At 42.2% G+C, this 23,267-nt stretch overlaps 1 protein-coding gene across 2 annotated transcripts in view; it reads right to left on the reverse strand.

Moving 5' to 3' along the window:
• SPON1 (spondin 1) overlaps positions 1 to 23,267 on the reverse strand; it is a 242,933-nt gene that overhangs the window by 87,575 nt on the left and 132,091 nt on the right. For both annotated transcript variants that reach the window (XM_032488972.1, XM_014565301.2), the window contains exon 6: positions 9,483 to 9,631. In XM_032488972.1, coding sequence (XP_032344863.1) covers positions 9,483 to 9,631 — 149 coding nt within the window. The remainder of the gene's footprint in view (positions 1 to 9,482; positions 9,632 to 23,267) is intronic.

The raw sequence follows: 23,267 nt of genomic DNA on the forward strand, positions 1-23,267 counted from the left end.
ACTTTAGCTGCTTGTCCTACTGTGATATAGATTTGTTTGAAGACCCAACTGAAAGCAAACAAGAGGTTTCCCATGACTCAGATCACACCTTTCAAATGATGTTCTAATTTCTGTGTCAAGTGTCTGTGACTGAGAATCTTTTTAACTCCTTTTCCACCTCCACCCATAGTATCACTTTTTTTCTATCAACTCTAAGTACCCACTTACACATTCTGTGCAGTTAAGCCTTGAATAAGGTGGTGAAGGACAGAAGAGGTATAGATAATAATACTAATGTAACCCAAATAAAACTGGGCATTTCTGGGGACTGACAAATCTAAATTTATTTTATTTTATTTACCCAGTCTGACTCCATGAAGCCTTGAAAGCACTGTAGGTCTTTACTGAATGTTTCTTGAGGAGGAAGCAGAGGATAAATTACATCACACAGTGTTCTGCAAAGTGTACAGCTAAAAATTCTCTTTTGATGTCTCTTCTTTTAGAAATCAAACTTACTAAAAGTCTTATTTTGACCTTTCCTCCTCGCTCTGATTTCCAGTCCAAACAGCAGCTGCTCAAATATGTCTCTTCTCACTCCTTAGAATTCTAATACTGTCCCAGCTTCCTGGTCTTATTTCTCCCCTTACTTTTCCTTCTTCCTGGTCTATATCCGCCAGCAGCTTTTATGTAGTGCATATACCCACCTCTTCCAATTGCATTCCCACCCAATAAAGCCAAAGCATTTTCTTAGAAGGTGGGAGGACAAGGGAACTATAAATCCTTCAAATGTACTTTTTTGTCCTAATAATAAAAGTAATAATTGGTCATATTTCAAGCTAGGCACTGCAATTATATTATTTCATAACCAACAAATGTGGTTCATAGTCTTATGGTCATTTTGTAAATGAAAAATCTAAGGCTCAGTGAGGTTAGGTGACCTACTCAAGGTCAAATAGTTATGAAGCTTACCTACTTGCCCTGTACTGTTTTCATGGTTCTAAAGTAACAATGCAAGGTGGTAGATAAGTGCAATGCAGTGCAAGAGCAAATAAGTGGTCGTGACCATGCCCTTGGCCCTCGTATCACTTCTCTGGTCTCTGCCTTTCCAAATCTTTATGCTTAGGTCTAGTGATACCCCCTGGTCCCACATCAGTGGCTGAACTAACCTCTGGTCCCAGCATTTCCCCCCAGTTGGCTTAGCTCTGCACCCTGGGGCTCTGTTGATCGCCTCTCTCCTTTGTGCCAAGCCTCCATTCTCTTTAGTGCTCCTCCCTGACATGCAGCCCTGAATTCTGGTTCTTTGTCTGAGGTTCTGTGACTTGGTCTACTTCTCGCCAATCTACTGCTGACTTGAAATGTCAATTAATTTACCTTCAATTCCCTTTTTAGTATAAGCTGCTCTAACCACAGCTCTATGGTTCTTTACATGGGGGTGGCTGCTGATTGGATTAGGAGTAGCTCTCTGATGCAGGGGGAACCCATGCACAAACCATCCAATGATCAATCTGTCTTTCCAGTGTTGCAACTGAGAGTCACCAACCCTGCTCAGTTGGCTATGGAAGCCAAGGAAGAAAGTCATATAGCCACCATTTGGGGCTACGTGCAACATAAGTAAGAAGAGACAGCAGATCTATTGAGAAAAGGTGGTTGAAGAGATTCACATAGAAGAGCAGAGAAAAGACCACATAACCCAGGTAGTGGGGTTGGGTGGGGAGGGGAGAGCGTCAGCAGCTGTCTCAGCCTGATGACTTCTGGTTACAGCTCTCGTGAGGTTTTTTTGAAGTCAGAATTAGCTGTGTTTTCCTGAGTTCTACTTTTTGTCTACAGTCAAGTTTCCTTTGTCTTGAGTTATTTCGAGCGGGTTCCTGTTACTGACGCTCGAGAGACTTCACTGGACCACCTCCTTCCTTGGGTTGGGAGCCTTGTCTATATTTCTACCCTCTGGCAGGTGTCCTGTGGCACATGGGAAGGTCTCCTGTTTGGGGGCTGCCTCTAGGCCTTGTTCTGGAGGTGGCATTGAACTAGATCCTGTGGGCATCCAGATAAAGCCATTCCACGGAAGGGGAGGAATGTAAGCACTGGAATAGAGTTGGAACGGGCATGGAGCTTTGCTGGGGCTCCTTTTTTTTATATGTGGATGTGGTTATTGTCCTTAAATTGTTTAGGGTCAACTGTGGACAGAGGACTAGGGCTATCAGGAGATGACGCTGTTAAGCGGGGGTGGGGGGAGTGGGAGGCAGAGAGAGCCTGGAGGATGGCAAAGGAGTGGTCCTCATCCTGTGGCTCTTGGGGTGAGGATGGACATGATAAACTTGAACCTCTAGAATCACCAACCTTTCAAGCTCCTGCAGGGGCCCTTCAGTCTTCGGACAAACCCCTCATTTTACTGATGAGGAAATGGACACCCAAGAATGGAAACGTGGTAATGATAGATAACACTTAAAGAGCACTGTCTAAAGGGCAGGCCCTGCTCCAGGCACTTTCCACGTATCCGCTCCATTAGTCCCTAGGCCACTCTGTGAAGCTGGCGCTACAACCACCCTCATCTCCTAGAAGAGGAAAGCAAGGCACAGAGGGGTTGAGTAACTTGTCTAAAGTCACACAGTAAGTAAGAGCTGGAACAGGGTTTGAATCCAGGAATCTTGATTTAGAGCCAGTGCTTTTAGCAATTATACCATACGACTACTCACAAGCACTGCAGATCACTGGAACTTTATTACTATAAATAAAAGCTAGTAACGTGTGTGTGTGTGTGTGTGTGTGTGTGTGTGTGTGTGTGTGACACTTTTTCAAACACATGAGGCAGCATGTCACGATTCATGGAAAATATCAGAAATCAGGCAAGGGTTTTAGTTCTAATTAGAGGAAAGTGATCATAACTGTAGAAAATAAAAAATCAGGAAAAATAAAAGTTTAGTAGACACCTGTTATCTCTAATGATTTAAAGAAGATGAGAAAAGGAAATTCTCAAACCCTGCCTGACAGTTCCCAGAGCCTTATAAACTGTTTCAACTTTAAAGAAAAAGCACATCCCTTTGTTTATTGATTCTTGTGCCACAGGTGGTGCGATAATCCTGGCAGCAGGTTTAAGGAATCCGCCAAAGTGAGGCCTCCTGCAGGTGAAATAATCAATGCTTACATTAGGGTCCACCATTATCTGACCTCTTATGGTCAGGGAAGCTGTGAGTCTCGAGAAATACAAGTCAGAGTGTTTTTTTCTATATTTTGAGAAATATAAAAGTTGGAATTTTTTTCTAGCATTCTTTTTTCCACGAGTGAGAGGCATTCACAGCTCATGGCCTCTTATACAAGAGACATTTATGGCTTGGTTGTCAATTCATCAGTTCAGACACTGGTTGAGCACCTACTTCATGTGAGACACTGTATTAGGTGCTGGATATGCTAGGTGGACATCTGGAAACATCAAAGACTGAGCTAATTCAAAAGGTTCTCCCTCCTGCTAAAAACACATAGAAATGTTAGACAAACTATAGCAAGACAAAGTTTCATAAATACATAACTGAATTTAGAAAAAATTTCCTGGATACCAGAAAGGGGGAGGAAAGTCTAACCCAGAACTGTGGACAGGAGCTGATGCCTGGGGACCTGTTGGGGCCAGGGCGGCCCCAGGAGCTGGAGGTGGAGGTTTTAAAGCCACACAGGGAGAGAGGCAGGGGTCTCGAGTTGGTGTGAGGTGGGATGTGGGAAGAAATGCCCCGCAACAAGCTGGACATTTTGAAGGGCTGCCCTTTTTATGAACAGGGGATAAGAAAACCCTCCATCAGTTATTTCAGGGGGGTGAAAAGGAAGCTTGCCCTCTGTCCAGGCCCATGATTGAAAATTCACCTTCAAGAAATAGAAGCCCCAGCCTCTCCCATGTGTGAATGCAGAGTCCACATTTATACTGGGCAGGCAGCAGGCAACTGCAAGCTGAGAAATGCCATTAAAACTCGGGTGGAAAGACAAAAATGCAATCTCCCCCTAACGGGACACCACAACTTGAGAGCATAGCACTCCCACAGGAAACAAAGGAAAGCACCCACTGAAGATGAGCAAAATAACCAAAATCAAATGAGGAAGCGAGTGATGGGGAGAGAGAGCAAATTCAATTCAAAGAAACATTAGTCCCTAAGACCCTGAGATAATAGAATAATCTGAATGACATAATTAGACATTTAAAATTGAAGAGATACAGGTAACTGGTGAAAAAGAATATGAAAAAGAATATATATATATGAATAACTGAATCACTATGCTGTTCACCAGAAACTAACACAACACTGTAAATCAACTATACTTCAATTTAAAAAAAAAGTAACTGTAATGAAGCAATAGAATGCATAAGAACAGAGCAGTGAGGAAAACCAACAAGCACTTGCCTTCCAGGGACACAGAGCCTGTCTGGGAGATGGAGAAGGAAATGAGTGGGGATGATTCAGTCTAGGAGAGAGACAGCACAGAGAGCTGTGGACCCAGCCCACCCAGGGGAAGGGGTGGGGAAACTAACACACGTCTATGTGTGTCCACAAGGAACAGGGGATGTTAAAGGCTGGGGGAACTCCGAGAACTGCACACTCAAGGGCTCCCTCCAGGGCACAGTCTAATGCCTGCATTTCCGCGGCTGCAGCAGAGATTCCCCTAAAGCAACTAAGTACATTATATGGAAATGGTTATTTATGTATCTGCTTCTCCCACCCAACCTGTGAATTTCTCCAGCCCGGAGACAATGTGCCTTCATTCATGCCCTCACTCCCTCTCCTCTGCCACACCTGCTTTCAGTTCTTCAAGCACCATAGGCTCTTTTCTACTTCAGTCTTCATGTTACATGCTGCTGTCACCATCCAGACTGGTCTTTTCCTCATGCTTTTCTTTTGGGTTTCAGCTTAATGGGCACTCCTCAGAGAGATCATCCCTGAGCACCTTACTTAAAAAGGTCCCTCCCTACTACTGGTCTCTATGTCACTCCCGTGGGTTTCTTTTACTTATTGTAATTTATAATTATTTAACTGTTTTTTCCCTTGTCTCCCCCATTAGAACATGGACTCCATGAAGGTAGGGAATGATCTGATCGTTTATTTAGCAGGTGTTCAGTGAAGCTATTGAATAAATTAGTAGACTGAAGAAACGGTGAAATAAAATTCATATTTTTCGGCAAGGCGAGAACAATTTAAACACAAAAAATTCTTCTCTGCCCTTTGGTCTCCTCTCTCCCCTCACTGTGCATCGTGTGCCTCTCTTATGCATCGATCAAACCGGCAGGAATACCTGCTCAACCATAAAGAGCAATGTTCTCCCAGCATCAACAAGACAACTCCTTAAAAGGTAACATTCCTTCTCAATCTGGTAAGGGGTCACGTGACCCACTACAATGACGCTTAGATCTGGGTTGTGTAAACTGCCAATAATACATCATTTGATGCATAGCCTTTTGTCTCAAAAAACGTACATAACTGTGCCTTGACTTCTAATGGGTAGAACAGTTCTCAGAGTTTTCTGAGATGTTCTTCCCAGGTTATAATCCTCACATTTGGCTCGAATAAAATTTTCCATTTCTTTCTTTGATCAACTGGTCGATTTTCTGTTGACAAAACAATTATGAAGCAATTAACACTACACCCAGCTCAGAGGATACAGAGATGGATTTGCACTTCGCAGTTTAGTGAGGAAGAGACATCAAACAAGGACTTGCAGTAAACGTGATGACTGTAATGATAGGGGAGGTACAGGGTGTTGCAGGAGCACCTGGCAAGGGTACCAGTTTTGTACGGAATTTGGGAAGGCTTCCAGGAAGAAGCAACGTTTAAGCTGAGTCCTGAAGGATAAAGAGTTTACCAGTTGAAGGGGAGCTGCAAGATGTTCCAGGCTGACAGAGGGCTCAGATGCCAGAGGGTCATGGCTCTTGGGAGAAACTGAGAGGTTCTGCAGTGGTAAAGCTTGGATCTGCAGCAAGAAATTTAAGATGGCGGAGGTAAACAAGGCCAGATCATGCAGGGTGCTTAAGCTATGAAAAGGAGTTTGGACTTCATCCTGACTAGGGTCAGTCAGGAGCCATTAAACATCTTAACTGGGAGAGTGGCATACTCCAATTGGTATTTTATAAAATGGCCACGAGGCAGTGTGAGTAACAGGAAGACTGGAGGTAGGGAGACCAGATGGCTTGTGCAATAATTTAGGCAATAGATGAAGGTGGTTTAAATGGAGATGTGGTGATGAGGAAGTGAACTGGAGGAATTTAGGAGAGAAGGCAAAAGTTGGGGCAGGGGGCAGAATCAAGGATAATGACTAGGTTTCTAGCATGAAAAACATGGTGAAGGGTGCACCATCTTTGGGCCACATCCAGCAGAGAAGCAGACACCTAGTGTACATGACATAAATGTGCACTTGATGGGGTAGAAATGGTCTTAGTGTAATGTTTTCAGAACTATGAGTACGTATCGACTCACTTTTAGGTCCTGGGTCTACCTACCTACACGTGCGATCTACCATTCCCTACGCCTCCACGTGTCTTGGTGACCCATCTGTGACCTGCCCGGTGCTGGCCTTAGCTCAGTATTTCTAATCCACAGTCCCCACTAGGACACACTGGCCTCCGTTCCCTGCAAAGAAGTGTGCATTGTGCCCTTCCCTGACTCTCTCCAGCCACCAGTGTCATTATTGCCAGTAATGCTGCGGTCATTTTTCATTAATATTCTTGGTGTTTTGCAGTTATAGTAACATTAAAATTTACACTCAATAATATTATTACAGTTTTCCACTATTAATAGGATTATTATTTTTGTTCATTTGTATTTGAAAGCCATTAGCATAAGATTTACCTCCAACAATATCTGCTGTGATTTTTAATGCCCTTGAAACTTGCAGTGAGCGATAAGTCTACAATAAGAGAGTGCTGGGAAGCATATAAATGTTTTTCTTAGCAAAAGAGGGCTTTTTATTTTCATCCTTGTTGGACTTGGGTTCTTTGATAGAGTGGTTGGTAGGATATAAGGCATTAAAGGCTGAGAACACTGTGTTAGTCTGTTGATGTGTTCAAACAAGCTCCTGGTTATTCAGAGGACTTTTATATTCTAGGAGGATTCATATTCTTGCTCCTTTTTATGTTGTTCCTTACCTGACTTACAGGAAAATATAATAAATTGTGTGCTTGCAGGGAACAATATTTAGAACCATGAATTGTTCGGAAGGGAAGGGACCCTGAAATCACTCTATCCACCTGACTTTCTGATGAGCTGGGGGGCTGGGGTGCTTGATGCGTTGCTAGCAGAGCTCTGGAAACAGGCTTATTTCAGAGGCTGGGGTGGTGGAGGGAGCTTCTCCATGGGGCAGGGAAAGCGGATGGGCAGGGCCGGCCTGATGAGTGTGTGATCTTTGCAGATTCTCAGGGCCCAATGGTGTGAAATTCACAGGGTCACCAACTTGAAACTCTTAAGTTTTAAACAAGGGACCCCGCATTTTCAGGAGCCCCTGCGGGTGCAGGTTGCAGAGTCAGACAGTCTTGGGTTCAAGTTCTGGAATTCTCTAGCTATTGATGGTGCTTCAGTTTCTTTATTTGCAAAACTGGGATGATAATCTTGTCTTCTCCAACTAGAGGTGAGAGCTCAGAGTGCATGGTCAGCACCCAGAGGGCCGGACAGATGATCCCTTAGGACATGCTCCATGGGATTTTTAACTCCTGTGTGCAGTACCTGTAATTAAGCACTATGATGACTTAACATCAGGAACACTAGCCAGCTGGGATAGCCAAATATTGTCTGTGTGTACAGGAGCTAATCCCAGGTGCTCGTTAGAAACACAGCAAGCAAAGAATGTTTTCCTAAAGGAGGCCCCATTCTAAGGCAGGGTCTTATCCATCAGTTTTTAGCCTTCTCACTGCTATGTTCGCCAGCACTATGTTTTCTCAGTTTCTCATAATTCATATGTGCTCCACTTCTCTCCAGAAACTCCTTAAAACAGCCAACAAGTGACACAAGCACGAGTATGAAGATGCCCTTGACCTAAATCCAATTAATTTGTAAACTTCACTACGTCAACTATTATCTGTAACAAATGGTTTTAACACACAACACGACACGACAGAACTTGACAAGCCGGCGTATCACAATTCCATGCCTGAGAACCAAGAACCAAGAACCCAAACAAGGGATTTCCCTTCCCTGACAAGCCAGACTAGGACCAACATGATGCCCTCGTGACTTTGCAGACGAATGTGGTGCACTGTAGCCCAAATGAGTGATACCAGTTAGGAGGTACGGCAGCCAGAGTCAGCGAAACACTGAGTAGCTAGTAGGATAAACTTGTGATGAATAATAACATGCTCTCTTAGAACATTGGGTTAAACAATTTTTCCAAGAATGAAGAAAGGTTTTAAATCAAATCAATGAGAAACAAGCTAACTCCTGGGCATTTTGGACTCTGGCCCAAAAGGATTCCTCAGGGGATTATAGTAGGAATGCTGCATTCAGTTTAGGGTTTGTGGGAGCTTGGAGTCCAGATGGTGAACTTCAAGAGGAAGCACTGGGGGCCTCAGATGGGCTCGCCCTCCTGCACACACATGTTGTGAGACACAGGGCCTAGGGTCTTCAGGGCCCCCGAAATTGTCTCAGGAGATGTGGGATGGGAGTGTGACCAGAGCAATGGCCTGCAGTGACCTGTGCTGTGAAATGACCGCATCCCAAGCTCGGTCTTCTCTTTCCTTACTCCCTCCTGAGTGCTCCTGGGCAGCGAGATGTGGCTGCCTACCAGGCTCTCTCAGGCCCGAAGGGCTTCTGTGAGTAGTGACTGCCAGAGCTGGACTGTCACCTCCCACAGTGCAGCCTGTGAATGGCCTTCAAAAAACTGTAGCTCTTCTTCCAGATCCCTCACTAGCCTCTTTCTAGAGCTATTGATGAGGGGTGATGGAATTTCCCGACAATATTTTTTTTTACTGATGGACTATCTCTCCCCATCTCCCATTGGTATGAATGGGGACCTAGATAATGGTCTGGCTCCTGGGCGCACAGGACATGATACATGGTATATAAAAGATGCTTTAGCGTGTAATGACCATGATTAATCACTGACTAATTTACCAAACACGTCAAGACATAGGTGCAAAAAGCACGTGTCAATGCACAAATGTTTATTTTTAGAAATGGTGATTTCAGCTTAGTGTGAATGTCACTCCCCCAACCCTCTCAAGGATCATATTAAGAAAACCGTAATCCACCACACCGACCTCAGGAGAACAGAGACATGGCATCCCAACAACACGGCCATAGCTTTTAAGCACAAGCTGAAGAAACAACAAGCACATCCAGGGGAAATCTGAGACGACAAGGTGGACACAGGTGTCCCTGTCCTCTACTGAACATAAAGCCCCCAAACTCAGCAGCTAGATTTCACTTCCTATGGCACCAATTTTCCAGCACATGGTCCTATAAACTTCAAGCCGCTGGGAAAGAAACCTAAAAAGACGCTTTGACTACATTTCTGGGTTTCGGTGATTCTGTGATTGTTTTTCTTACCTGCTGTCGAATTTCCTCCTCCATTTTCACTGGTGAGCCCAGTTCTGCAACTTGTTTGACGCCCTCGCTTGCGTATCCTCCATACTCCCACAGCACGTAATTCTTGGAGTGGGATCCGCCGATGATCGCAGACCAGTGATTGGCCCGACCTGGGAAAGCCAATTGGGATGCAGGTATCAGTGTGGCTGTGGATAAAATACAAGTCCCTCAAAGCATGGAGAGGAGGTGTAATTGGACAATGATTCAACCAGTGATGGCCAAGCACCTGCTCTGTGTTAGATTTGTGCTATTCAGGGATGAGTAAGAGTCCCTACAAGTAAGTAAGTCTTGGAAATAAGCAGACAGGGCAATGGTAGGTGTCCGAACAAGACACAGAGGCAGCCCAGCATGATGACTTCTGTCTGGGAAGAGCTCAGAGCAGAGAAAAGTTGGGAGAATTTTAAATGCTGATCAGATTTGTAAGACAGAACAGAGAGGAAAGGCTGTTTCTGGCAGACTCAGAAACACTAAATAACCTTGCGTGTTTGGGGAGCCATACGTAATTTCACATTGCTGTGTCACACTCTGTCAAGGGGAGAGGTAGGCAGTGATGCCAGAGAGGTAGGAAGGAGCCTGCTCATGGATGTCCTTGTTCTAAATGCTTCAGGAGTTCGGATGTCATTTGAAAGGGTCTGAAACCACCGAAGGGTTCTGAGCATGGGAATGACACAGTCACATTTGAATTTCAGATAAATCATCCGGGCAGCAGTGTGAAGAACGCATTAGAGGGAGCAAAATTGGAGTGTGGAGCCGGGGAGGGCAGCAAGGAGCAAAAAGGAAGGGAGGGAGAAAGGAAGTAGGCTTAACAGTTCTTGGGAATAAGCATACTTGTTTTTAGCTGGATGCACCTTCCAGGGTGAGAGGCAGGCAGGCTAGCCCCGTGAAAGGACAGGAGAGGTGATGCAGATACAAGGAAGTGACTGGTCCACAGTGGTTGGGTGAGGATGATGCAGGATGATGACTGTAGAGGGATGTAGGATGGAATTAATGGATGATGTGAAGGGAGAACAGAATAAGGTCTGGGCAGGACCAACACAGAACTTGGCCTGAAGACTTTTCAAAGTCTCGGAGGGAGGAAGAAGAGGAAAGAGAGTCAACACCAGCACCACACTGGATTTGTTTTTGCACATGATGACTATAGATGCATCTCTATTACTAAGTTACATACAGCTCATCATAGAGTTGGCTCAGTTCTCCACCATTCTCGGTTGGTTTTATAAAGTCTCAAGTAAAGAAACATTTTCAGGGATAGTAAAGAGGAAAACTTGAACTGGGTGGACAACCAACATTTGCAGTTTACTACCCCATGGGACTGGACTTCTCTCCAGTCCACCCCACGACTTAATAAAATGCTTCTGAACAGGCCCTGATCTTGTTTACATCTGCCACCTGCTACCCCAGGGTCCTCAGACCCAGGGGCACATCAAGAACATGGGCACAAAGCCACCTGCACAGCTTTCTGAGGGATGACATCACCATGTGGGTCTGCTCAATTGCTGGCTCATTATTTCCCACACATCAGGGAAATGCAGACTCTGTGTCTTTCCCTCACACTCCTAGAGAAGACAGATGGAGATGTTGCCAGCTATTTCTCTAACTCACTTCCTGAGTAGGGAGAATGTCCTAGTTATCATCTAGGCCAAGAGCATGGCTTGTATAGGGGCAAGGGTTGGAGCCACCCATGACCTTTGGTTCATGATGTGAACACAGGGAGGCCAGATGCAGCATCTCTTGCCCCTCCCGCTCTGTTCCACCAAAATGCCCCCTTGTTCCAGACCCATCCTACCTGCAATTTTGTACTCTAGTTCCTGAGCACATGCTGTTCCCTCTGTGCTCTCCTCCTCTTGGCTTAGCGAACTCATTCCTCCTTCATTATCTACCCAAAAGCCTCCCAAGACCACCCTAGAATGACTTAAGCCCTTGTCTTCTGTCTCCTCTTAGTACAGATCACATTTTTAAAACTGAAGTACAATATTATATCTGTTTCAATATACAGATTTACAATAGTATATTAGTTTCAGATGTACAACATAGTGATTCAATATTTTTATAGGTTATACACCATTTAAAGTTATTACAAAAGAAAGAATGGCTATATTCCCTGTGCTGTACAACATATCCTTGTTGCTTATCTATTTTATACATAGTACCTTGTACCTCTTGCCCCCCATCCACATTGTGCCCCTCCCCCTTCCCCACCGGTAACCACTAGTTTGTTCTCTGTATCATCACAGATCACATTTATGATCCCTGCTATATGTTTGTTTCCCCACTAGACTGTAAACTCCCTGGGGAAGCCTGTCTTCAGCACTGTAGCCCCAGTCCCTAGCCCTGTTGCCTGATGCACTGTGAATGCTTACTACGTGCTCCCTGAAGCATTCCAACCAAATAATCAAATGGGAAGGTGGCAATATATGTGCTGGAAGCATTTGGGAGCAGACTTGCACAGATTTGATTCAATATGATTAAATTCAAGCCTCAGTTCAGCAGAGTTCCTAACTCCTACTGGGTTGAAGCAATCAGCTCTCCTGCATGCTGTTAAAAAATAAACAGCAAACAACAACCTAAAGGAAAGGCACTGGTCTTAGAGCCAGAAGATGGGGATTCAAATCCTGGCACTGCCACTCACTAGCCGTATAAACTTGGTCAAATTCCAATGACTTTATTTCCCTGAGTCCCAGCTCCCTCCTTTGTAATTCAGGGATGATCATGCCTACCTTATCCACCTGTTAGAAGAATTAAATTCAATTTTCAAAATAATGACATGAGGTATGTGCAATCACAGGCACACAGTAGACCCACAGTAATTATAGTTTCCTCCTTGGCTGTAGTTCGGGAACTACAAAAATGAGTAAAACATGAACTTGCCTTTAATTCAATATAGGAGATAAGAAACATAAGATGTAACTTAAGAGAAAAGGAATAAGTACCATCTCAGGGGAATGAGGGACCTCAGTTAGATGGGACACAAAGAAGTTTCGTCCTGGGTTCCATTGTCCACCAGGAAATGAGGGAGGAGTGGGAGAAAGGCTGCAGGCATCAGGAGGCCTGGGGAGACGGGGACAAAGCAATGCTTGTGAGCTTCCTAAAGGAATACGTAGTGAGGCTACCACTGGGGTCCTTGCGGAAACACTTGGGCTTCAGTCTTGGGACAGAGGAGGAACAGAGACCATTGCTAACACTTTGGTTCTCAGGTAAGGCCACAGCTCTTTGGTTTAGCATCCCTCTCAGGCCCAGGCAGTGTCCAAGTGGCTCACACATATCTGAGTCTAGATGTTTACTCCTAGTAGCTTGGATGAGGCATAGATGGGACAGAGGTAGGTGAGAGGCTGGGAGGAGGAAATGATTAGACATACAGGTTTGAGATACTGATAGCCAACCAGGTGTGCGTTTGTCTGAAAAGCCACTCCAGGGGGGTATCCTAAATTTATGTGTAGCCTCCTCATTTCTGACATCTTTTCTGTTGTAATCACTGGTGCTAAATTACCAGTGTTCACAATGATGCTGAAAAGGCTAGTGCTGCTGAAAGAAGAACCGTGTCTGGCCTTTTGTCTGGTGGAGGAGGAGGCGTGTGGCACAGTAGATGGATTCTCTGAAGTGCCTGCATGTGGCACGTATTCAGTGACAGCCCATATTTCCTGGTCTGCCTTGCCAGTGTCTGCATTTCCCTGCCAATCCCAATCCTGCAGAAGCCACCCAGTCATTTCCTTGACACTCATTCCTAGAGCTTCACTGGAGAATGTCCCACAGCCTTGGTGACTAGTTTGCTGCCACCCCTGTTATCCAACCTCAGCTTCACCCATCATATCTCAGCAAATCTTTGTTTAGGGCCCTGGTTGAGCCCTTTTGGATTTTGTTATAGTAGCTACATCAGTTCTAAGTTCTAGCCTCCTCTCCTCTATCTCATAGCAATAACTCTGTCACTTAACTCTTCTGAGAAGATAAAGATTAACACATCCATAGACTTATCCAGGTACTACGTGGCCAGTGGTCACAGGAGAATGCTGTGGACCTCTAACCCTAGGCACAAAAGTTGTCTTGGATCTCACTTCGCTCTTGTCCTGGTTATTCTCACCCTGAGCCCAATTTCAGGATCTGCCTGGCTTCTGATTCTCTGGATTTGGCCACAGAATGTGGCTCCTCTGGGTCTGCCCCCGGGGTGCTGCCCAGTACACAGCTTGTATTTGCCCTCTGGCTCTTCCTACTCTTGGCTGCTTCAGGAACTCGCTCTGAGCCAGTCTAGTTTTCAGGATCCCATCCCAGTATGGCCTCCTGGAAAAAATCCCTGCATTGGGAGAGCTGTCATGTGGGCCAGAGATTCCTCAACTTTCTCTCTTTCTGCCTCGTTTACTTTTTTCCTTCCTTAAGGTCTCATGAGAAATGTCACTTTTCCATTCCAGGGAGACTTCTTACACTCAGGCGATCAATGACATTCCCTTGCGTTTCCCCTGAGGCCTCCAATAATGATATTCTATTCTATTCTATTCTATTAACTAATTCATTGAACAAACATTTACTAGGAAAACACTAGGTGCTAAGCCAGGGATCAGCAAGCTACAGCACACTGCCTGTTCTTGTTCCAAGAAGGTTTTTTATTTTACATTTTGTGTATATTGTTCATGGCTAGTTCCATGCTGCAAGGGCATGTCAAGTAGTTACAATAGAGACTGTCTGGCCTGCAAACCCCAAAGCAGTTATTATCTGGCTCTTTATAGAAAAAGTTTCCTAAAACCAGTGCTAGGCCATGGAGACTCTGAAAAGAATCAGACTGGGCCCCTGTCCTTGAGATGTTCAGTCTGGAGGGTAGGGTGGAGGGCACGAAGGACAAGTCATAACAGGCGATTACAATAAAGTATTTGCAATACAGCTTTGCTAAAGGCAAAAGCATGCTAATATAAAAGCACAAGTAAGGGGGCATTTAACCCATTCTGTACCAGAGAAGGCTTCCTGGAGGAGACAGCAGTTGAGCTGCATTTTGAAGGATTAAGTAGGAGTTAGCAAGGCAATGAGGGGAGAGAAGGGAGGGTGTTTTTGCAGAGGGACCAGTATGTACAAAAGAAGAGCATAACAAAAGCCAGAGGTTCATGGAAAACCAAAAGTAGGTCAAGGTAGTGTGCGTATGTGTGTGTATTTGTAAGAAAGGAATTATTGGTGATGAAGCCAGTCAGCCAGGCAGATCATAAAGGGATATGTATGTCTTCACAGTAAGTTTTAATTTTATCTTGAAGGCACTGTGGAGAGGAGATTAAGATATTCCTGTCTACAGACAACTCCCAAATCTATATATATGCTCGTCTAACTTCTGCTTCTGATTCTGATGTAGCAAATGGCACTGGACTAGCCCTCCGGACATAAGTAACTATAAAACTGGGCAAAATATATGAAGCACCAGTTTTCAGAAGTTGGAAAACAGATAGCAAAGGACTATGATCCCTGAGAGAAGGGAAACACAAGAGATGAGTCCCAGGTTTGTCCTGGACATTTTCTGGTTCGTGGTGCAGGAAAGTGGAGCACAGCAGAGAACGGCAATCTGGCTAAGCTGATGTCGTAGAGGTAGGAAGTTGAGGCTACTAAGGTAGATAGGATTTACTGGTAAGAACGCCAGGGAGGAGGGAGCTGCACAGAGAAATCAGAAATATGCATAAAAGTCCCTTTGACTCTGTGACCAAACACTAAGCTACACCCGTGCAGGGTGACACTCCACAAGGCCTGGGAGAGAATAGCCACTGGGGAGCTAAGAGCTGAATGGAAATTAGAGATCACACAATGCTAGAGATGCAGGACTCCCAACCATCCATATTGGGGAGACCTTGCTAATCATTTTATGTTCAACTGAGACCCTAGAAAAGCCACATATTAGGAATAAAATTACATTAGTCCTAAAGCATGGGCCTAACAAAGCTTAGAAAACAAGCCCTGAAAGTGAATCAAGCAAATCTATCAGTAAATCTGCTGGATCAAACCTCCATACTCTTTAAAGGAAGACAACAAATCCAGACACTCAACAATGCACTCAACAATGTAGCATCTGCGGTGTCTATCATAAAATCAAAAATTGTTCAGAAGCAGGAAAATATGATTTATAACTATGAAGAGACTCCAGTCAATAAAAAAGTTCTTGAGCTGACAGGTATGTTGGGGTTATCATATGAGGACTTTAAAACACCTATTAGCAATATGTTAAAGAATTTAAGGAATAGACTTACTGAGTCAACTGACAGGGATCCTCAGTGGAGAAACAGACTGTTTTTAAAAACCCAATGGAAATTTTAGAACTGAAAAATATATCTGTATTAGGACATTGCAAACAAAAAGATTTGTAAACTAAAAGACAGGGTAATAGAAACAACGCGGAATGAAGCACAGAGAAAAAAAATGTTGGAAAAAAAATGGAGTCTCAGTGACCTTTAGAACAACAAGCAGTTTAACATAGCAGTGATTGGAGTCCTGAAGGAGACAAAAGAGAAACTGAGTTATAAAATATTTAAAGAAATGATGCCTGAAAATTTCCCAAACCTGATGAAAAATATCAACCTACAGATCCAAGAAACTCAATAAACTCCAAACAGGATTAAAACAAAGAAAATTACACCTAGACACATCATAATCAATTGATGATACCTAGAGATTGAGAGAGAATCTTAAAAGAGTCAGACGCAATAAAAGACAGATTATAATCAGGAAAACAAAGAAAAGAATGACTGCTGACTTCAAAAACAAGACAACCCAAAAGATAATGAAATGACACCTCAAACGTTCTGAAAGAAATAAAAAACCTGTCAGCCTAGAATTCTATATCCTGCAAAAATATCCTTCAAAAACTGAGGGTGAAATAAAACACTCTTTTGATAAATAAGAGCTGAGTAAATTTATTACCAGCACACCTGCAGTATATGAAATATTAAAAGTTCTTCAGGCTGAAGGGAAATGAAAACAGATGGACACTCAGATCTACATGAAAGGATAGAGTTCCAGAGAAAGTAAATACATGGGTAAGGTAAACATTTTATCTCTTTTTCACTGAAGCATTTCTCCCTTGAAATAAAGAAGTTCAAGTTTTCCCATTCTGGGTGAAAAAAATTTCCATCAATGCTCTCCTTCCACAAAGCCTACCTTTTGTCTTTCCTGCATCTCCAGGCTTTTCAGGAAATTTAAGTGTACTATTTTTCACTTCCTCTCCTTGAATTTTTTTCTCAAATCCTTGCAGTCTGATCCTGAACTCCCACCTGAGCTCATTTACTCAACTAAGTCTTTGAAACTTTGACTTTGCTCCCCTCTATTCCCACAGTTGGACCATCTCTGTGGGCAACTGGGAGAAAATTACTGTCTGTTTTATTTTCCATATAAAAATAAAAGTATACTTTAAATTCAATAAAATTCATCCTCTTTAATGTGTAGTTTAGCAAGTTTTGACAAACGCATGCAATCATGTAACCACTATCATAATCAAAATATGGAATAGTTCTATTACCAAAAAAAAAAAAAAAAAAAGCCACATATCCATTGTAGCCAACCCCATTCCTCCATCCCCAGCCCTAGGTAACCTCTAATCTGTTTTTGGTCCCTACACTTTAACCTTTTTTGGAATATAGTACAAATGGCCTCATACAGTATATAGACTTTTGAGTTTGACTTCTTTAACTTAGCATAAATACATTTGAAATTCATTCATGTTGTTGGATGTATCAGCTCATCCTTCTTTCAAATGTCTTGAAAGATAAAAGAGACCTCCTACTGGTTTAAGGTCATCACCACATTCCTGTTTCCATCATTTACTAGCTATGTGACCTTGAATAAACTACCTAAGTTTTCTAAGACTCAGTTTTCTTATCTGTGAAATGGAGATAACAATAGTACTACCATGTAGGTATTACTATGGGTAATACAGAAGGAAATCCATAGAAAAACAGTACAATTCCTGTTATATAATAAACATTCAATAAATACTATTTTTAATATTAATATTCCATTTCTCCAGGGAAGGCAGGAGTTGGAAGCAAACTGGAACATGCATAGGACCTGTCTATTTGGTTAAGGCAATGTTCTAGAGGATATCTGGGTTTTCCAAGTGGTGCTGGAAGCTTAGCTGTGGTTCAGGTGGCAGTCAGCATTGAAAGGGTATAGACGCCCATCGGGTGGGTGGAACATGTGGTGGGAAAATGGCAGCAGAATGAGTCGAGTGTACAGACAGAAGTTCTCAGAAGCAGGCAGTAGAGCCCCTGACTTAAGTTTATAATCAGCGTTCAGGTTCCATCTTCTGGAGTCAGGGAGAGGGACTGAAAAGAGGCTGAGACGGAGGCAGTGACCAAAGAAGCATTTCTGTTCTGAGACTTGGCGACACATGGCAGGGACATCTTGAGTGTCGAGACAATTTAGGAACCCAGAGATGAGCCCCAAAGGACCTGGGACCTCTACTGGGACTGAAGGATCTTTAACAACTGCCTCCCTCACATAGGAATTGCCTGAGAAACTGGGAAATAATAATCATTAATATCTAGTGAGACTTTACTATGTGCTTTATATGTTATTGTTTATTTAATCCTTGAGATAATCCCATTTTACAGATTAGGAAGTTAAAGCACAGTAATGTTAAGTGACTTGCTCAGAGTTACCCAGCTAGTAAGTGGTAGAGCCAGGATTTTGTCCCAGCAGGCTCACTCTAGAAAAGCTCTAACTGAATTTTTCTGGGAAGATAGAAGTGTTCTATACTCCACTGTCCAATAGCCACTTGCCACGTGTGGCTATTGGGCACTTGAAATGCTCGTGTATCTAGTGTGACTAAGGAACTTAATTTTAAATTTTATTTGATTTTAATCCATTAAAATTTTAATAGCTACATGTGTCTGGTAAATATCATTCAGTCAGCACAACTGTGGAATCTTAGATAGGTCTAAGCACTACTAAGTGTAAGGACCAAATGTGCAGGTAGCCCCTCTGGGAAGTAGAGATGAGAAAGGATAGGTCTTACTGGGGACTGGGGTCTCTCACAGCTGTAAGGCACATGTGGCAGGTAGACAGCATGCAGGAGGAGCCTGCCCTTGAACTAAGATCTGGCCTGCAGTAGTTGCATTTGATGCTCTGTATCACACACCCTCCATCTACCTCTGACTTCAGCCCATAACAGTGGGAGGCAGATGTGAGCACACACTCACCTGCCAGTGAGTATCTATCTCGAGTGTATCGCGTTTCTTTCCATTTACTGCCTCATGGTCCTCTCTGAAGCCTTGAGTACCTGCTTGGATAGCAAGCAAGTGCCTAGGAGTTCAGGGAAGTTGGTGCTCCTGAAGACAATACTCAGCTATGGAGTGGTGGGTGCTAGTGGACAACTCTGGAAGATGGATAATTCTAGAAGGCATTCTACACACTTTTCAGAGGTACACTGATGCCAGTGACCTCAAAATGCACTCTTAGGTAGATTCCTTCTCTTTATCATTTTCCCCCAATTCCTTCACTCCTGCTTCCTGGATCTCCTTCTACATAAACTATCTGCACCAAATCCTTGCCTCAGGCTCTGCTTTTGGGGAAGTTGAGACATGGCACTTTCAATTAAGATCATGTATCTGGGTCTAGAGATCCATAAAAGTCTGGAGATTAGACAAGAGCCACCTGGGGCTGCTCCTCTTGTTTCTGTAAACAGAGTAGTTTTATAGAACACAGATGACCCTTCAGCATCCTGCACCCAAAGCTACGGATGTTATTTCCACTGTCATTGTCATCATCATTGTTGCCATTGTCATCATTATCATCCACTTATTGAGCACATTCCCTGCATCAGGCACTTCATAGCTAATATTCTCCTGTTCTCACAGTGGTCACACTTGGTAGGTCAGTTACCAACCCCATGTTATTGATGAGGGAACTGAGTTGCTGATAAATGGCAGAGCTGAGATTATCATCTGGTCTGCCAAGGCCATGCCCCCTCTATTCCCCTAGGGTCACAGCTTGGGCCAAGTCCAGAGTTATTTAAGAAGTCATTCTGATGCTACCTATGGCTGACACTGGAATCAACTCTTGGAGTAGGGACACCAGGGGAATAAATAGGACAGTGCCTATCTAGTGCCTCTGACAACACTGTGGGTATTGGCTCTTGGCTTTCATAAATTTCAGCCTTCTTTAAACTCAGATTTCCCAACACAACTTTTCTGAACTTCTGACCTCTGATTTATTTGGACATTTATAAAGCCTAGCCAATCACCTGGTTTTCATCTCAGAGGTAAATAACATAATCTCAGGTCACCTCCAAACTCCTATCCCCATTGCTAGTCTAGAGACTGGTTAAAGGTTTATTGTGCTCTGACAAACAGCACTGGGGTTAAATTTCTAGGAAGAAGGACTTCACTTAAAAGTGTCCTTCTAAGCTGTCTTTTCTATATAAAAATTGTTACATATGAAAGAGAGGGTATATCCCTGGACAACTTTCAAATGTTTAATACACCATTTACACCTGAGTTTGAAGCCCCAGGGAAAGAATTCTAGCACTTTCAATGATAAAATTCTAGCAATGTTTATCTAATTTTAAAAATCTAGGAGCTTGTATTTAAAAACTTAGCTGGAGCAGTAAATAACTTTGTTTTGTTTTTTTAGAGTGTAACCAAAAAAAAAAAAAAAAAGACTTCTCCCATTCCAATTAGTTCATTTTTCAGGTTTAAATCTTAACTGTCAGCTAACTCTGTAAATAAGTAAGCCAGTGCTCCTCTGTATTTAAAAATGTTTTAGGCCGTGGAGAGAAGAGATAGTGAGAAATAGAAATTACTGAGCAAACACTTGTACTAGGTGCTTTCATATGTATCAGCTAATTTACTTCTCAATTCCCTTTCATTGATGAGGAAACAAAGGCTCAGAGAGGATTTGTAATTTGCCAGTGGACACATTGCCTGTGAGCGGTTGAACCAGGATCTTGATTATGGGAAGGTTTTTTTCTTCTGCCTGGGAGAGGGAAGCTGGAGGCTCTGGTGAAAGTTTGCTAAGCTAATAATAGAAGCAAAATCTTTTGAACCAATTTCATACATAGCTTGAAAGAGGAGTCAGGATGGGGTAAAAGAAAAATTCCACCTCAAAATTGAGGGTAAAAGTGAAGAATAGGGGTCCAATTTCTTTCATGACTATAGATGCAGAAACCTCAAACAAAGTATTAGCAAATTCTATACCCAGGTACTTAGAAAAATGATACCATATCACAACCACATAGGGTTTATTCCAGGGATACAGGGGTGGCTTAATATTCAAAATTTAATCAATATAATTCATTATATTAACAGAAAAAAAAGAAAAATATACGAATATCTTCATAGATACAGAAGCATTTGATTACATTTGGTATCCATTCATGAGAAATAAAAATCTCAGCAACTTTATCTGATAAAAATATATACAAAAAAGACATGGCAAAAGTAATACTTAATAATGAGACATTAGAAGTTTTCTCCACAAGATTAGGAACAAGGCAAGAATGTCCACTATCTACCCAAAATTGAACTGGAGGCAGTTGCCAGTACAGTAAGGCAAGAAAGAGAAATAGAAGGCATAAGGATTGGAAAGGAACCGTTGACAGAAGATATAGTTGTGTATGTAAAATTTTCAAAATAATCTACATATAAACAGAATTAATAAGTGCATTTAGCAAGGTCTCTGGATATTAGTTCAATATACAAAATCAATTTAATTTCTATATATCAGTTACAAAAAATGAATTTTCTAAAAGCTATATTTACAGTATCATAAAATATCTAAAAATAAATCTAGTGAAAAATGAGCAAGAGCTCTTCACCACAGGAAGCTATAAAAAATTGAGTGAACTTAGAGTAAATCTAAATAAATAGAGCAATAAAACATTCATTTAATTAGAAGAGTCAATAATGCAAAGTTGTCATAGCTCCCTTAATGTGTCCATAAATTCAACATGAACCCCAAAAAAATACTAGCAGGTTTTTAAAAAATGAAAATTAAAATGAAAATTGAAATCATGAGTCTAAAATTTATGCAAAGAAACTAAAACAGCCAAAATAATCTTGAAGAAGAACAAAGCTGGAGAACTAACACTTCCAAACATAAAGGATAGACAAACAGATCAATGAACAGAATGACAGAATACAGAGTCCAGAAATAGACCTACAGATATACAGTCACTTAATATATGACAAAGGTAACACCAATATGGAAAGGAAAGACTGAGCAGTCCAATAAATGATTCTGGGGGGGGGGGGGGGGAAGAATCTTGACCCCTACCTCACACCATACACAAATTCAATTATAGACCTCCTTAACATCTAGACATGAAAAGTAAAAACAATAAAGCTTTTAGAAGGCAACATAGAATAAAATCTTCATGACTTTGACGTAGGCAAAGATTTCTTAAATGAGACACAAAGAGTGCTAACCATGAAGGGAAAAGATCATTTGGATTACATTAAAATTAAAATCTTCTGTTGATCAAACGATTAGGAAATTAAGAAGGCAAGCCACAGAATGTATTACATATACTTGACAAAGGACTCATGTCTATAATGTATACAAAATCCCTACATACCAATAAGAAAAAGGCAGATGACTCAATAGAAAAAAGTGGTCAAAAGACCTTAATAGGCACTTCAGATTATCCAAATGACCAATAATAACATAGTAGTCTAAATCAAAGAAATTCAAATTCAAATCACACTGTGATATCACTACACATACACCAGGTAGCTAAAATAAAAAAGACCAACAATATCAAGTGTTGACCAAGATAATAGGTTCACCAGACCTCTCTTGTGGAAAATTGTTTAACAGAATTTACTAAAGCTGGGCTACATATCTTATGACCCAGTAATTCTACTCCAACAGAAATATATACATATACCAGAAGACATGCACTTGAATGCTTACACAGCACTATTCGTAATAGTTCTAAATTAGAAGCTACGCAAATGCTCATCCATAATAAGATGGAAAGATGAAATGTAGTATATTCATGCAATGGAATATTACCCAGCCATGAGAAGGAACAAACCAACATTACACAACACCATATAGATGAATCTCACAAACTACAAAGCTAAACAGAATAAGCCAGACACACTGTAAAATTCTTTTTATAAAAAGTTTTAAAACAGGCAAAATTAATTTATGATATAAGTCAAGATGGTGGTTGCCCTTTCTCAGTGGAGGACTGACTGAAAGAGGATAAAAAGGATGCTCCTGGAATCCTATAATTTTTTTATTTTTATACTGATAACATGAATGTGTTCAAAGAAATGGGAAACTGTGACCTATACACTTAGGATTTACACACTTTTCTGTATGTACGTTAATATTTCAATACAAAATCCACTTTTAAAAAAACAAAATGTGAAGGTAGAAGCAGTGTTATCTTTCTTTCCTTGTCTCTCAGGGCTCATTCTGGACTACCCCAGGCTTGAGCTGCATTGTATGGAAACCAAAAGTTTAATTCTCATGTAATGGGGACGGTGAAAGGGAAATGACAAGCGATGCGCTGTCTGTTAGAGGTGCAGATAGGAGGTCAAAGGTTACCCCAGCACATTTTAAAGATCAGAGGTCATGTACTCTGGGCCAGGCACTCGACCTGCATGGAGTCATTAGCCAGGACTTGCAAAGCTAGTATCTTTATTTTAGGATTTGACCTGTCAGAGAGGCAACTTAGTAGAGAAGAGAGTTTGGTTCATCTGAATACAACAAATCCTCACTGGTGACACGTTAGATGCTCTAAGTCGTATACAAGGTCCTGGGGATTCTGAGCCGAACCAGACA

The sequence above is a fragment of the Camelus ferus genome, chromosome 10 (assembly GCF_009834535.1).
Source record: "Camelus ferus isolate YT-003-E chromosome 10, BCGSAC_Cfer_1.0, whole genome shotgun sequence".
In the NCBI taxonomy this organism is placed as follows: Eukaryota; Metazoa; Chordata; class Mammalia; order Artiodactyla; family Camelidae; genus Camelus; species Camelus ferus.